This window comes from Nyctereutes procyonoides, unplaced genomic scaffold (genome assembly GCF_905146905.1).
Source record: "Nyctereutes procyonoides isolate TBG_1078 unplaced genomic scaffold, NYPRO_anot_genome, whole genome shotgun sequence".
Lineage (NCBI taxonomy): Eukaryota > Metazoa > Chordata > Mammalia > Carnivora > Canidae > Nyctereutes > Nyctereutes procyonoides.
Window position 1 is genome coordinate 51,477,462 of NW_026575135.1, and position 17,219 is coordinate 51,494,680.

A 17,219-nucleotide genomic window follows, 5' to 3' on the forward strand; every position below is an offset into this window, starting at 1 on the left:
CTGCCTTCAGCTCGGGGCGTGATCCCAGGATTGAGTCCTGCATCAGGCTCCTTGCCGGAAGCCTGCTTCTCCCTCTATGTCTCTGCCTCTCTCTCTGTGTCTCTCATGAATAAATAAACAAAATCTTTAAAAATAAATAAATAAAGTTTAAAAATGGTTAAAATGTTATATATTTGCACAGTAAAAAATGGCCTAAAAATTCCCAGCATGAAATATGACTCATATTTCTAGAATATTCTACATGAATTGTTATATAGGCTACTAGTCTAACAAATGAATATACCATCATCATCTTCTAAACTCCATTTTTTCCCTTGTTTCATCTCTTCAATTTCCTTTTTCAGTTCTCCTATGTTTTCCATGGCCTTTTTACGTTGCTCTTCTCGCCACTTTTCAACTCTTTCTTTTCGCTTTCTCATTTCTTCTTCCAGCTTATTCTGATCAAAATTCTTGGGGGAAAATGAGAGATACAGAGAAAAAAAGATTAACTTTATTCCAGGGACATTCCAAATAAATTGTCCAAATTATAAAAAAGGAAAAGGGAAAACAGATGTTTTTACAAATTCTTCAAATTAGAACAGATTTAGATCACACATCTTTTAAAATATACCAGCAAAATGAAATCACAATAAAAAGCATCTACAACAGGGATTACTGCCTTCAGCTCAGGGAGTGATCCTGTAGTTCCGGGATCGAGTCCCACATCAGGCTCCCTGCATGGAGCCTGCTTCTCTCTCTGCCTGTGTCTCTGCCTCTCTCTCTTTGTGTCATAGATAGATAGATAGATAGATAGATAGATAGATAGATAGATAGATAGATAAAATCTTTTTAAAAAGGCATCTACAACTAAGAAAGCAGACTTCAAAGACAATAAACTAATCACATTTTAATTAAAAGCTAGATACACACATGAATTCACTTTCTTTCTCAAACTAGACACTAGATAAATTAACAAGCAAAATTCCAGTTATTAGTTATTCTCAACTTTAAATCCTCTAAACTCCAAAATTTCCTCCACGAAAAAGAAATCTTCTATTACAAATAAGTGAGTCAGTGAAAGCGATTTATTAACATGATTAAAAAGTTTTGGTCTTTTAGTCTTTAGGTGGAGGTTTCCTAAAAACAGCCATTCTAAAGACCTTATCAAGATGATTAATAATACTCTGAAAAGGTGACAACAAACCATTTTCACAGCCATAAGCAGGAACTTAATGATTAAGCATCATAGAAATAAAAAAAGTTGACATATGCTGGCACACCTGGGTGGCTAGATCAGTTAAGTGTCTGATTTCAATTCAGGTCATGATCTTGGGGTACTGGGATCAAGCCCTGCTTCAGGCTCAGTGCTCAACGGGGAGTCTACTTGTCCCTCTCCCTCTGACCCTCCCCCAGCTTCTGCTCTCTCTCTCTCTCAAGTAAATAAAATTTTTAAAAAATAATTTACATATGCCATAATTATAGATATGAAAAAATATATATGAAAAAAACAGGAAAATTTACCTCACAATTTTATTTTTAAAGATTTTATTTATTTATTCATGAGAGACACAGAGAGAGAAAGAGAGAGAGAAGCAGAGACAGAGGTAGAGGGAGAAGGCGGCTCCATGTTGAAAGCCCTATGTGGGACTCAATCCCAGGACTCCAGGATCACACCCCAGGCCAAAGGCAGGCACTAAATCACTGATCCACCTAGGCATCCACTACCACACAATTTTTTTTTTTAAAGCTTTTCCCCTGAGTTTTTTTTTTTTTAAGATTTTATTTATTTATTTATTCATGATAGACATAGAGAGAGAGAAAGAAAGAGGCAGAGACTCAGGCAGAGGGAGAAGCCGGCTCCATGTCGGAGCCCGACATGGGACAAGATCCCGGGACTCATCCTGGGCCAAAGGCAGGCACCAAACCGCTGAGCCACCCAGGGATCCCCACTACCACACAATTTTAATGGTGATTTGGAACTAATATAACATTGGATGTTAAGTACCCTGGAATTAAAATTTCCAACTTAATTAAAAAAAAAAAAAAAAAAACAACTTAAGGCACCTGGCTGGCTCAGTCAGAACACATGACTCTTGATCTTGAGGTGGCAAGAGTAGCCTAGCCCCACATTGAATGTCCCCACGTTGCACGTAGAGATTACTTAAATAAACAAACTTTAAGGGACACCTGGGTGGCTCAGCAGTTGAGCGCCTGCCTTTAGCTCAGGGCATGATCCTGGAGTCCTGGGATCGAGCCCCACATCAGCCTCCCTATATGGGGCCTGCTGTTCCCTCTGCCTGTGTCTCTGCCTCTCTCTCTCTGTGTCTCTCACTAATAAATAAAATTTAAAATAAATAAATAAATAAACTCTTAAAAAGTATACAAATCTTTTAGAGGGTAATTGATGCTATTTTTTAAAACATCAAACGCAACACACTGATAAAGCCATTTCACTGATACCAATGTACCTATATTATAATCACAAAAGACATGCGTAAAAGGATTCATGTACTATTCATAACGAAGCCTGGAATCAACCTAAATATCCATCCCATCAAAGGTGATTTCTCTACATTGTTTCAATAGAACACTATGCAGACATTAAAAACATTGAGCTATATCATTTATGCAGTTACAGAGGACAGACCTCCAACATATAATAAATAAAACAGTGTGGCAATCTATTTAAGTTGGATACTGGGTCTACTGCTGTTTATTCTTCTTCAGACCTTATGTGGTGATAAAATAATGCGTTAATTTAAAAATAAACAAAAGCAGGGCACCTGGCTGGGTTAGTGGAGCCTCAACTCTTAATCTGGGGGTTGAGTTTGAGCCCTACATCAGGAGTAGAGATTTTTTAATTTAAAAAAAAAAAAAAAAAAGGGGATCCCTGGGTGGCGCAGCGGTTTGGCGCCTGCCTTTGGCCCAGGGCGCGATCCTGGAGACCCGGGATCGAATCCCACGTCGGGCTCCCGGTGCATGGAGCCTGCTTCTCCCTCTGCCTGTGTCTCTGCCTCTCTCTCTCTCTCTCTCTCTCTCTCTCTCTCTGTGACTATCATAAGTAAATAAAAATAAAATAAAATAAAATAAAATAAAATAAAATAAAATAAAATAAAATAAAATAAAATAAAATAAAATAAATAAATAAAAATAAATAAAAAAACAGAACAAAAGCAAGGTATAGCATAGTATATATGTTACGGTCACATTTTGTTAAGTAAAAACAGATAATGTATATAGACATGAAAGATTTTTGAGAAAAAAATTTTCTAATGGGAACAGCTTTCACTGTTCTTTCCTTAACCTGTTTCTTTCTTTATAAGTTATCGTTTTTTTAAAAATAAAAATGGGGCACCTAGATGGCTCAGTCAGTTAAACATCTGTCTTTGGCTCAGGTCATTATCTTGAGGTCCTGGAATGGAGCCCCCGTTGTGCTCCCTGCTCAGCAGGGAGTCTGCTTCTCCCTCCTCCTCTGCTTCTCCCCTTGCTGTGTTCTCTCATTCTCTCTCAAATAAAAGAATAAAATCTTTTAAGAAAAAATAAATTAAATAAAAATAAAATATATAGGGGCACCTAACTGGCTCAGGTGGTAGAACATATGGCTCTTGATCTCAGGGTTGTGAGCTCAAGCCCTATGTTGGATGCAGGGCCTACTTAAAAAAAAACAAAATAAAATAAAATAATAAAATCAATAGCAATAATAAAACCCCAACAGTTTGTGATCACAGAAACAAATTTGATACTATACAATTATTCATGTTAGTAAACATACGCCAGCATCTTTTTCTTTTTCATCCTCCTTGTCATCTTTGTCCTTTTTCTTCTCTTTAGAACTTTCCCCACTATCTGTTTTCTCTTTGGATCTAGACCTACCAAAAAAGAGAGAAAGAAACATTATCTATTTGTGCTTTAAATTCACATTTAAAATACATTTATAGAGGGCGCCTGGGTGGCTCAGTCAGTTAAGTGTCCAATTCTTGATTTCAGCTCAGGTTATGATCTCAGAAGAGTGGGATCAAGCTCCACGACAGGCTCTGTGTTGAGCATGGAGCCTGCTTAAGATTCTCTTTCCCTCTGCCCCTTCCCATACCCTGCTCACATACACAAAGTCTCTCTCAAAAAAAATAAAATAAAATAAAATACATTTAAAGACTTGCATTTTACTTTTTAGGTAAGAAACTTCCAAGAGTCAACTTAACTTTTATATTAATAATCACCTTGGAAATAAGTTGAAAATTTAATCCTATAACATTAATTGCAAATATTATTAAGTATTTGGCAATTTGGCCAAGAAAAAGTAGACATATCATAAAAATTTGAGAGGTAAAATTTAACACATGAAGAAATTTATGATAACAATAACATTCTGGGGATCCCTGGGTGGCTCAGCGGTTTAGTGCCTGCCTTTGGCTCAAGGCATAATCCTGGAGTCCCGGGATTGAGTCCCACATTGGGCTCCTTGCATGGAGCCTGCTTCTGCCTCTGCCTGTCTGTCTGTCATGAACAAATAAATAAAATCATAAAAAAAAAGAAAACATTAACATTCTGTACGATAATTTAATATATAATGTTTAAAACCCCAGCATGGGACGCCTGGGTGGCTCAGTGGTTGGGTGCCTGCCTTCAGCTCAGGTCGTGATCCTGGGATCCAGGATCGAGTCCTGCATCAGCTCCCTGTGGGGAGCCTACTTCTACCTCTGCCTGTGTCTCTGTCTCTTTATCTCTGTGTCTCTCATGAATAAATAGATAAATCTTTAAAAATAAAACAATTAAAAATAAAACCCCCAAAGCCTTGCATTTCACCCCTATGTGTGGTATCTCATAAGAAAAAAAAAATTCTGGGCAGCCCCTGTGGCGCAGCGGTTTAGTGCCGCCTGCGGCCTGGGGTATGATCCTGGAGGTCCAGGATCGAGTCCCACATCGGGCTGCCTGCATGGAGCCTGCTTCTCCCTCTGCCTGTGTCTCTGCCTCTCTCTCTGTGTCTCTATGAATAAATAAATAAAAATCTTAAAAAAAATAATTTGAAAGCAATCAATTCAGTCTTTTTTTTCTCCCCCTTTAAATTTGGTACATTTTACACTTTCCAGATTTGATGAAGCCATCCAGAAGTAAAGAAGACATTTTCTAGTACAGACTTCTAAATAGTTTACAATTATGCCATCAAGTTTGGTCTTTATTTTTTTAAAGATTTTATTTATTTATTCATGAGAGACAGAGAGCGGGGCAGAGACAGACAGAGGGAGAAGCAGACTCCATGCAGGAAGCCCAATGTGGGACTCCATCCTGGGACTCCAGGATCACACCCTGAGCAGAAGGCAGACACTAAACCACTGAGCCACCCACGCATCCCTGAATTTGGTCTTTAACCTGCTTTTTTGTACAGAATGAGGTAGGTGATCCTACTTCATTATATGGTAGCAAATGTCCCCAGTACCACTTTTTTCTTAAAGTAGGCTCCACACTGAGCTTGAACTCAGAACCCTGAGATCAAGACCTGAACTGATATCAAGTATGACTTTTAATCGACTGAGCCACCCAGGTGCCCCCCCACCAAGTACTTCTTATTGAAAGAACTTTTTCCCACTAATTACGCTTTCTTTGCTGTCTTTTATTAAATAACCATGTATGTGGGGATCTGTTTCTGGGCTCTTTATATGGTTCCACTGATCTATTTGTCTATCCTTACTAAAACCACACTTAATTCCTACAATTGTATGACAAGTTTTAATATCTAGTAGCCCTCCTCTCTTGTTCTTTAAGATTCTTTATGCCTTTGCATTTCTAATTTTATAATCAGTTTGTGAAACACTTTTCTATTCGTGTACACTAAGAACTTTTAAACATGAATATATTTTGAAGTTAATAAGAAAAGCTTTTTCTAAATCTACTTAGATAACCATGACTTTTCTCCTTGAATCTTATTCCAATTTTAGTATATGTGCTGCTGACGCGAGCACACCTTGAATCTTATTAATAAAGAATTACACTGATTTTTTTTTTTAAAGATTTTATTTCTTCATTTGAAAGAGAGCACAAGCAAGAGGAGGGGCAGGACAGAGAAGCAGACAGACACACACCACCCTGCAAAGCAGGAACCCAGATGCAGAATTCGATCCCAGGACCCTAGGATCATGATCAGAGCCGAAGGCAGGAGCTTAACCAACTTGAGCCACCGAGGCACCCCTAAAGAGATTTATTTTCTAATGTTAAATCAACCATCCATTCCTGGAATAAATCTAACTAGTTCATAGTTATTTTCTTTATATATTTTTGGATTCGGTATAATAACTTTTATGTTTAGATTAATTATAGACTTTAATTTTCTTCTCTCATACTGCCCTTGTCAGGCTTTAATATCTACTTTCTTCTAAATACATAACATGAACTGAGAAATATTTCTTCTTTCATATGTCTTTGTTCACCAGAAGTATTATTAGAGTGACAAGACAAGCCACAGAGTAAGAGAATATACGTGCCATTCATACAAATGACAAACAACCAGAGTATTTTAAAACAACAAAAACCTCCTACAACAGGAAAAGAAGCAAAAGATTTTTAACATATTTCAGAAAAGAAGAAATCCGAATGACCAATAAACATATGAAGAGATGTTCAACCTCATTAGTCATCAGAGAAATACAGATTAAAAGCACAACAATACTGGTATAACATGTATAACCAATTAACAAAATTAAAAGGACTGGCAATACCAAATATTGGGAAGGGTATGGAGCAACACAAGTCTCACACTATTCACTGGAGTACAATTAGTATGCCCTCTTTGGAAAGCATTTGGGATTACACAGTAAAAATGAAGGTATGTTGGGGTGCTTGGGTGGCTCAGTTGGTTGAGTGAGTGACTCCTGATTTCAGCTCAGGCCAAGATCTCAGGTTCCTGGGATGGAGCCCATTTTGAGCTCTGCACTCAACAGGGAGCCTACTAGGGTCTCTATTCTTCTCCCTCTGTCCCTCCCCCTGCTCATGTGCTCACACTCACTCTCTCCCTCAAATAAATAAATTTAAAAAGGGGGGGGGGAGCGCACCTGGGTCGCTCAATCAGTTAAGTGTCTCCCTTCGGTTTGGGTCATGATTCCAGGAGATCAAGCTCTCCACTGGGCTCCCTGCTCAGCAGGAATCTGCTTCTCCCTCTCCCTTTACCCTTCCCACTCATTCTCTCTCTCATACAAACAAATAAAATCTTAAAAAAAAAAAGAAAAGGGATCCCTGGGTGGCGCAGCGGTTTGGCGCCTGCCTTTGGCCCAGGGCGTGATCCTAGAGACCTGGGATCGAATCCCACGTCGGGTTCCTGGTGCATGGAGCCTGCTTCTCCCTCTGCCTGTGTCTCTGCCTCTCTCTCTCTTTCTGTGTGACTATCATAAATAAATAAAAATTTATAAATAAAAAAAAAAAAGAAAAAATGAAGCTGTGTTTATTCTACGACCAAATAATTTCACTCCTATATATACACCTTAGGGAAACTCATGCACATGTATACTATGACACATATATAAAAATGTTCACAATAGCCAAAAAGTTAACCCAAACACCTACCTCAGTAGAATGGATAAACAGTGGTATATTTATGCCACAGAATAGCATTCAGCAATGAAAATAAACTGTTGTAAGCAACACAGATAAGTCTCAAACAATAATCAACAGAGATACAAAAGAATATGTGACTTATTCAGGTAATGTTAAAAAAGATATAAATCTAAACAATTCTTTTTCCAGATGTAAACACAGGTGTAAAACTATAAAAAAAAATACTAAGAAATTATGAGTATAAAAGTCAGAGGGATCCCTGGGTGGCACAGCGGTTTAGCGCCTGCCTTTGGCCCAGGGCACGATTCTGGAGACCCGGGATCGAATCCCACGTCGGGCTCCCGGTGCATGGAGCCTGCTTCTCCCTCTGCCTATGTCTCTGCCCCCCCCCCCCCCCCGTGTGTGTGACTATCATAAATAAATAAAAATTAAAAAAAAAAAAGTCAGGAGTGGTTTTATCTGGGGTAGTAGAGAGCTGAGTTAGAGAAGGGACATGGAGGGCTTCTGGAGATACATGTTGTATTTCTTATCCTTGGTAATGGTTACATGGATATTGGTTTATAATTATTTAATAGATTGCACATTTATTTCATTCACTTTTCTGAATTATATTTTATTTTTAATTCAAAATAATCTCAGTGAGCATTATTATACCAATCTTGGTAAAATAAAAAAAATTCATAAAATAAAATTAATGACATGAGGAAAACTCATGATTAATAAGAGGAATATAGAGAAAACAGAAACAAACTCCTATATCAACTATCCTATGTCACCACTTTAGAAACAGGCAAAGAACAAACCACTGAAAAGAGAAACATAAAGGATAAACATACTATGTCTAACAGATATATATCTCTCAAAATTGAATGGTACTAGCATCCTAAGGAAACATGTACATTTAACTTAACACAAGCAAAGTTCACACCTATCCTGAAGAGCAATTCAGCAATGCACATCCTGAGTTAAAAAGTTGTCAACCAACATCAGAAATGCTAAGATCATCATTTTAAAGCAAAAAGAGGGACAACTGGGTGGCTCAGCGATTGAGCATCTGCCTTCGGCCCAGGGCGTGATGGAGTCCCGGGATCAAGTCCCACATCGGGCTCCCTGCGTGGAGCCTGCTTCTCCCTCTGCTTGTGTCTCTGCCTCTCTCTCTCTGTGTCTCTCATGAATAAACAAATAAAATATTTAAAAAACAAAAATTAAAAAAAAAAGGAAAAAAGAGTTCCTACAAAGATATTTATACAAGACATTCCTGGGATCCCTGGGTGGCGCAGAGGTTTGGCGCTTGCCTTTGGCCCAGGGCACGGTCCTGGAGACCCAGGATCAAATCCCACGTCGGGCTCCCGGTGCATGGAGCCTGCTTCTCCCTCTGCCTGTGTCTCTGCCTCTCTCTCTCTCTCTGTGTGACTATCATAAATAAATAAAGAAAAAAATATTAAAAAAAAAAAAACAAGACATTCCTGACCATTAACAGTAGATATTAAATAAAAGAATATATTATGAATGTTAAAACTAATTGAACCTAGTACTTTTCAATAGAATTATAAGCTTTATAATTAAAAATTCAACCAACAGTTCATAAGAGACAAAATGAGTAATTATCTATAAAGATTAAAAAAAAAAAAAAAAAAAAAAAAAGGAGGGACTCCTGGGTGGCTCAGCAGTTGAGCGTCTGCCTTCAGCCCAGGGCGTGATCCTGGAGACCCAGGATCGAGTCCCACATTGGGCTCCCCACATAGAGCCTGCTTCTCCCTCTGCCTATGTCTCTGCCTGCCTCTCTCTGTCTCTCATAAATAATAAAATTTTTTAAAAAAGGAAAGAATAAGGAAGAGTCAGTTCCCAAACTGCAGGAGAGATATGGTCCAACAATAACATTACCTATTCTCAGCTTTCTTGCTTTTATTGCCAGGACTGGAGGATCTGGATCGCCGGCCTCGGCTTCTACTCCTTGAGCGTCTCCTGTCTCGACTTCGAGATCTTCTTCGCTCTCGACTTCTGTCTCTCTCTCTACTTCTGGAACGCCTAAAAGGAGGACACTTTTCATTCATTCTATGAACCAAGTAGAATTTCTTTCAGATAATGGTTCTGTCCCGTATTGAAAGAAGCCTTTTAACTATTACCATTATTAAAGGCTGAGATTTCAATTAACCATCAAGTCAGATAAACAAGGAACAAGTAAAGCCAATTCTTACAAGTGGTTAAAGAAAAAAATGACAATACTAATGCCAAAATGGTATTTGTTGAAAAACAGCAAATCTGTGATAATAAATCTTTTTAAAATCTATGGTCTATAGTAGAAAATCCAAATTTCAGTCAGCCAAAACCTAAGTATAAGGATGGGCACAATGGGGCTATGGAAAGATCACAGAAGGGGCGCCTGGGTGAGTGTCTGCCTTTGGCTCAGGGTGTGATCCCGGGGTCCTGGGACCGAGTTCCACATCAAGCTTCCTGCGTGAATCCTGCTTCTCCCTCTATGTCTCTGCCTCTGTGTGTCTCTCATGAATAAATAAAATCTTAAAAAAAAAAAGGAAAGATCACAGAAATTAAGACTAGGAGATAGGGATGCCTGAGTGCCTTAGCAGTTTGGTGCCTCCTTCAGCTCAGGTGTGATCCTAGAGTCCTGGGTTCGAGTCCCACATCAGGCTCCCTGCATGGAGCCTGCTTCTCACTCTGCCTGTATCTCTGCCTCTCTCTGTGTCTCTCATGAATAAATAAATAAAATCTTAAAAAAAAAAAAAAAAGACTAGGAAACAATTTCTATTCTAGAGCTGACAGTGAGATGACACAGGGCAGATCAACTCTCTGGGTCACAGTTTCCTCATCTATATAATATGGAGAATTCACTTAGATAATCTCAAAATCCTTCTTGCTCTTCTTGTGATTCTACTTTCACTCCTGAAAGTCAAAGACCAAATCCCAAAAAATCAATTTCACTTAACAAGTACATGAATGAATTTTATGAAACTGTTCCTGGCACCACATGATACAAAACTAAGTTAGCACTATGCACATTTTCATAAATGAGTATTTTCCCTGAGTACCCTGTAATACCTTTTCAATTTCTTCTTCCGATGTTTGAAAAAGACAGTTTTTTCTGTGATCAGTTCATAGCACATGTATAACTTTGTCTTATTTCCTATTATAATAATAAGAAACTTATCAAATGATTTTTTGGTGTGAGGAAGATTATTTTTATTTACAATGTTTTCAACAGCTAGAAAGGTTACAGTTGCTTGACCGATGCGTAGGAATATGTAAGCAAGTGAAAGTAAAATAAAAATTAGGAGGTTCTTTTGTTTAAATCTAAAATAGTTTTTTAAACTACCAAGGGCAGCCCCGGTGGCTTAGCTGTTTAGTGCCACCTTCAGCCCAGGGTGTGATCCTGGAGACCCGGGATGGAATCCCACGTCAGGCTCCCAGCATGGAGCCTGCTTCTTTCTTTCTCTCTCTCTCTCTCTCTAATAAATAAAATTTTTTTTAAATCTTAAAAAATAAATAAATAAAACAGTGTCAAACAGGGTTGCCTGATTGGTTCAGTTGGTAGAGTATGCAACTCTTCATTTTGAGGTTGCAAGCTCAAGCACCACATTGTGTGCAGACATTACTTAAAAATAAAATCTTTTAAAAAAAATAAATAGAATTTTTTTAGAAATTAAAAAGTGGGAGGTGGGTGGGCCAGGTGGGCCGGGTGGGCCTAGCTGGCTCAGTCTGTAGAGAATGCAATTCTTGATCTCAGGGTTATAAGTTTGAGCCCATGTTGGGTAAAGAAATTACTTAAAAATAAAAAGCTTTAAAAAAGCCATTTTTCTTTTTTTTTTTTTTTCTTTTCTTTTTTTTTTTAAGATTTTTTCATTCATGAGAAACAGAGAGAGAGAGGCAGGGACACAGGCAGAGGGAGAAGCAGGCCCCATGCAGGGAGCCCAATGCGGGACTTGACCCTGGGACTCCAGGATCAGGACCTGGGCTGAAGGCAGGCACTAAACTGCTGAGCCACCCAGGGACCCCCCATTTTTCTTTAAAGTGTTAAACAGCAAACAGGGATTGCAGATGACTCTGCCCTTTTCCTTCTCCTGTTGCCTCAGAACAGTGGCTGTTCTGAACACAGTGGTCAGCTCTCTTGGGACAGAATTAGAACAGAACAGCCCTGATGACATATTACCTTACCTTTCACTTGTTTTTAAAACCTTTCTCAGGGCAGCCCCAGTGGCGCAGCGGTTTAGCGCCGCCTGCAGCCCATGGTGTGATCCTGGAGACCGGGGATCGAGTCCCACATCAGGTTCCTGGCATGGAGCCTGCTTCTCCCTCTGCCTGTGTCTCTGCCTCTCTGTGTGTGTGTGTGTGTGTGTGTGTGTGTCTGTGTTTCTCATGAATAAATAAATAAATAAATCTTTAAAAAATAATAATAATAAAATAATAAAATAAAATAAAACCTTTCTCAGGGGACTCTGGGGATTCTCTTTGGATTACAAGAAATATAGCCTAACGTTTCCAAACTTACAACACCGTTTAATAGTCTTTGCTTCAGGCAAATCACCTTTGGACCTCATCAGATGAACTGGGTTTAAGGAGAATGCCCACAAAGGGGCCACTAAATTCCACTTTTGAAGAAGCCTGATTTACCTGAGAAGGCCCACTTTATCATTTTTAGGAAACTAGTCTTACCTCAGGCGCTTCCGGTCTCTTGACCGAGATCTTCTTTTATCTCTGCTACGAGACCTCTCTCTCCTTCTATCTCTATCTCTGCTTCTAGACCGTCTGTCATCTCCACGTTTACTTCTTTTGTCTGAGGGTGAGCGACTTCTAGAACGACTTCCAGAGCGCCCCCTTGATGCCGATCGCTTTCGATAGTGGCTAGAATGTTAAGTTCAAGATTAAGTTTAGCAAACACAGGTAGCTTCTATTATATTTAATTACTCAGATTTTCCCCGAAAGATCTTAACAGACAAACACTGAAATGACTTTTTATTCATCAACTCTTAAAATCTGGGGAAAGGAATGACCCCTGTAGCTATCTACAGTCTGTGTAGACAGGAAAAAACTATACTGAAAAGGAAGCAAGAACAGCAAAAATTTTAGAATAGACCAAACTCCTGCCTTAGGGCCCTAAGCAACTTGCATTCTGGTAAATGAAGAGATGAGAGACAACTAAAGCAATAAATACACAATACATCATGTGGTGCTATGGAGAAAAACACATCAGAGTAAATGAAGAGAGAGACGATGGGGCACAGGAGGTTTGCTATTTTATACCAGGTGGTAAGAGAAAAACTTGCCAATCAACAGATATTTCAGAGGTTTGAAGAAAATAAAAGGAACCTTGAAGATACAGGGGAGAGAAACTTTTCAGGCAAAAGGTACTGCAAATGCAAAGTCCCTGAGGAGGAAGCTTGACTGGTGTGCTCAAGAAACTGGTGTGCTCAAGGAAGGCAGATGTGGCTAAGGCTCAACAACCAAGAGAGAGTGCCATGTGATGAGGTGAGAGATACAGTAGGGCAGCCAAACATGGAAGGCCCTGTAGAGCCTTAGAGGCGATTCTAAGGATTTTTTCTTTCACTCTCAGTAAGTTGAGAAGTTACGAAGATTCTAAGTGCAGAAGTAATGTTACCTCAGTAATATTTTTAAAGCACTGGTCTGGCTGCTGAGGGGAGAACAAATTGAAGCCAAGGGCAGAAGCAGGGAAAACAGGCAGAATGCTAACACAATCATCCAAGTAAGAAAGTGGTGGATTGGATGCGAATGTTAGGTGGAGAGTTTCTAGGAAGTGTCAAAATCTAGAGATTTTCAAACTAGAACTGCCTGATTTAAGGATTAATTCAATGCCAAGCGTGACAGCAAGGGAGAATTCATGAGTGTTTCTGAGCTACGTGGCTGGACTGGGCAGAAAGATAAAATTGCTATTTATTAAGATGGGAAGCCTAAAGGAACACATGTTGGGGGGTGGGTGGGAATCAGGATATTAGGCATTCCCATGGATATGTAAGTAGGTAGTTGCAACGCGAGTCCAGAGTTGATGAAGGGAATCATCAGTATACAAAGGTTACTTAAAGCAATAAACATGGATAAGATGGCTAGGGAATAAGCACACCACATCATCCCTCAAGCACCTGAAATTCAGTGTGTAAAACCCAAACTTACTACCTTTGCCTCCCCAAGCCATTTATCATCCCAACTTGCAGTCAGTAGGCTCAAAATATCAGTTACCTTCAGTATTTTTCTCATTCTACACAACTAATAGAACATGAAGTATCACCAATTTCACTTCTGTAAATTCTCTGCACACTATTATCAACTCCTCAGAGTTCTCACTGTCACTATTCCACATCAGAGCTTTCTAGTTAGGACATTTTAGAAGATCTCTGTCTTCTTACTTCTATTCCCTTTTCCCTGAAATGTTTTACTCGTTGCTGCTACAGTAATCTTTGTAAAACAGAGGTCTGACCACATTATATTAACATACGTACACATTTCTTACTCAAAACCTTCAAAGACTCTCAAATTCTTACCTTCAAAACTAAATCTACAATCCACTCACATTCTGGACCCAACTCCCTTCCAGAACCTATCTCCTACCACTTTTCTTCATGACACCTATATATGTAGGCAAACTAGCTCTTATTTCTCTAACACCTTGCTCCATCCCACCTCTGAGCCTTTCATAACTTCTCGAATTAACCTAGAGCACAAGGGGGGTGGGGGGGCTATAAGAGGCTTCCTTGAGAAGGGCCCTAAAGGCTCTGCTGAAGAGTCTGACTTCATCCTGGAGTCAATGAGAATCAATGCAGATGAAAAGAGAGGAATGGCATAATCTTTATTCTAGAAGTATCACTCTGGCGGCAGTGTGAGGAATTTTTAGAAGAGCAAGATCACAGGAAGATAATTTGAGGCAAGTGTAGCATTCTGAGTACTAAATGATTAGGGCTGGAATTAAGTCAGGGAGAGCAAGAGTGAAAACAGAGTGTAGAATCTTACTGGGTTTAGACAGTTAAGAGAGAAAAATGAATCAAATAAATAATCACTTCCAGGTTCCTGGTCTGCATAGCCAGATAAATAGCAATGCCTTCAAGGAAATTTTAGAAGATCTTCACGGGGATTCTCTGTAAACAAAGAAATTCTCTTTATCCAGGTGATGGTTACACAGACTATGGATTTGTTAAATTTTCATCCCGCTCTCTATCCTTAAGCTTTGTCCATTTCCCTGAACGTTCACTGTAGTTCAATAAACTACTATTACTTTACTTATTACTTATATCTCAGATAAAAAGGACCTTTCACTCACTGCTAAATACACAGCAAACATTCATCTCTAAGATAAAAGCCTCAAGGTCCCAAACCACGTAACAATCTAAAGTTTTGAAGAGATACCATAATTCTAGTAAGACCTCCCCCCCAATCCACAATTTTAATAGGATAGAAAACACCTAATAAAGAAATATGATATCTATCTGCGAAATAATCTCCATGCCACAAGCATGTACTGTAACCTGCTTAAAAGGCTAGTCGTGTTCAATGTTGTAGGTGATGTAAAAATATGTAGTCTTCGGCTCCTTTCGACTGACTTGGGAAAATACGAGACACGCACAAAGAACTAAAATAGACAGCAACAGGCGCCCAGAAAACGTGGCAAACGCGAAGTGCTAAGAACTTCAACTGGGATCACTAGTGACTGCGGGATTACGGTGGGCCCCGCGGGAATGGCGGGACGTGGTGCCCATCACTGACCCCCGGGAGGGGCGGCTCCGCTCCAGGCGCTGCAACGGGCCATGGCAGTGCTGGGAACCCAGTGACCGTCACCGGCCCAAGGACAGCCACTCTCTCGGCCGAGGCCCCCCTGCCCCTCCGGGGGCCCCGGGCCGCGCTGGCCGCACGTGGGGCTGCACCGGCTCAGGCCTGGTCCCGCCGCCACCTCAACTCCCGCCTCTTCCCCCACCCGGAGGACGCCGCCCGCCGCTCGGCCGCTAGGCGCGCCGTCTCACCGTGACTCGCGGCCCATGGTGCCGCCCGCGCCGACAGCGGCTCCCCTCGGGACGACGTGCGGAAGAACCGAACAAAGAAGGAGGCCGCGCCGCCCTCGGCCAGCCCGGCGAGTAGCAGCACTAAGAGGGAGCAGCAAAGACAGCTGCAGCGGCCATCCCAGAGCGGCCAACGAAAACAGGACGTGCGGGCGCCGCGGCAGAGAGACGGGACAAGCGGGCCGGAAGCTGCTGGCTCTCCACAGCGCCCCCTCTGGGCTGGAGGCCGCACTGCGCCGGCCGCGCCGAGAGGCGCGCGACCTTGGCTGGGTTTTCCCTGCAGCGCCTAGAAGGTCTGTGCGCTTTGGTGCGGTGGAGGAAGATGCCTTGGCTTTGCAGGCCCTGGGAAGGTCTTTCCTCCAAGGGCTACCGAGGCGCCATATGCATTCCCGACCTATAATACTGTCCCCCTTAATCTGCGCTGAGTGATGCTACCAACATCTCCATTCACTTTCATTCATTTATAATTCATTCATTGATATGTATTGTTTTTGTTTTAAACGCTTTATTTATTTATTTATCTATCTATCTATTTATTTATTTATTTATGAGAGAAACGGGGGGGGGGGGGCGGCGGGCAGAGACACCAGCAGAAGGAGAAGCAGGCTCCATGCGGGGAGCTCAACGTGGGACTCGATCCCAAGACCCCAGGAACATGCCCTGGGCCTAAGGCAGGCGCCAAACTGCTGAGCCACCCAGGCGTCCCATTGGTATGTATTGTTGTGTGTGTGGGTTATGTCCGTCCTACATCCAGGGAGCTTACAAGTTAGTGAGGGATATAGACATAAAAACACAAGCAAATGTAATACAAAAAAAAAAAAAAAAGAGAGAGAGAGAGAGAGATTACAGCATAAGGGAGAGGTTTAGAAAGAGTTCCCTGAGGATGTGACCTTTAAGGTGAGATGTGAAGATTGAGTAGGAGTTAAGTTGGTGGAGAAGAGGAAGAAGAGCTAAGAATATATTCCTAAAATTATAGTGATTCTCAACATTCCCTGAGCTTGGAAGCTTTTAAAAAAAAATACATGATGGGGCATCTGGGTGGCTGTCTATAGAGCATGTGACTCTTGATCTCAGGGAGACGCGTTCAAGCCTCAGGCCAGGTATGGAGATTACCTAAAAATAACATCTTAAAAAAAAATACACACACGTATGCATGTGTTCCATACCAATATTCTGATATACTTGGTCTGGAGTGCCTCCTATGCACTGGGATGTTTAAGCTTCTTAGGTGATTCTGAAGTACACTTAAGATTGAGAATGACTCACCTAGCAGAACATACTGAAATGTTAAGTGCTGCTTTGATGCAAAGCTGTAATGCAGTTAAGAGAGAGGCTGTCATAGTTTACATGCCTCTACGATTTTACTTCTTTATACTTAAGGAAGAGGAGTTGTAGAGTGCTTTTTTAAAATATTTATTTACTTATTTACTTATGAGAGATAGAGAGAGAGAGGCAGTGACATAGGCAGAGGGAGAAGCAGGCTCCATGAAGGGAGCCTGATTCAGGACTTCATTCAGGACTCTGGAATCACAACCTAAGCTAAAGACAGAAACTCAACCACTGAGCCCTGAGGCATCCCCGAAAAGTTCTAGGTTATAATTGTGGCAGCTGATGCATGAATGTACACATTTGTCAAAACTCTTTGAATTGTAAACTTAAAATTGGCACATTTTACTGTATGTA

General features: G+C 40.6%; 1 protein-coding gene across 1 annotated transcript in view; it reads right to left on the reverse strand.

Annotated features, from left to right (window-relative positions):
- Positions 1-15,669, reverse strand: part of DDX46 (DEAD-box helicase 46) — a 73,672-nt gene extending 58,003 nt beyond the window's left edge. Inside the window, exons 1-5 of the mRNA XM_055302262.1 lie at positions 15,501-15,669; positions 12,190-12,378; positions 9,406-9,549; positions 3,752-3,848; positions 284-449 (exon numbers count right to left, since the gene is read on the reverse strand). Coding sequence (XP_055158237.1) covers positions 284-449; positions 3,752-3,848; positions 9,406-9,549; positions 12,190-12,378; positions 15,501-15,517 — 613 coding nt within the window. The 5' untranslated portion in view covers positions 15,518-15,669. The remainder of the gene's footprint in view (positions 1-283; positions 450-3,751; positions 3,849-9,405; positions 9,550-12,189; positions 12,379-15,500) is intronic.
- Positions 15,670-17,219: the final 1,550 nt, after the last annotated feature.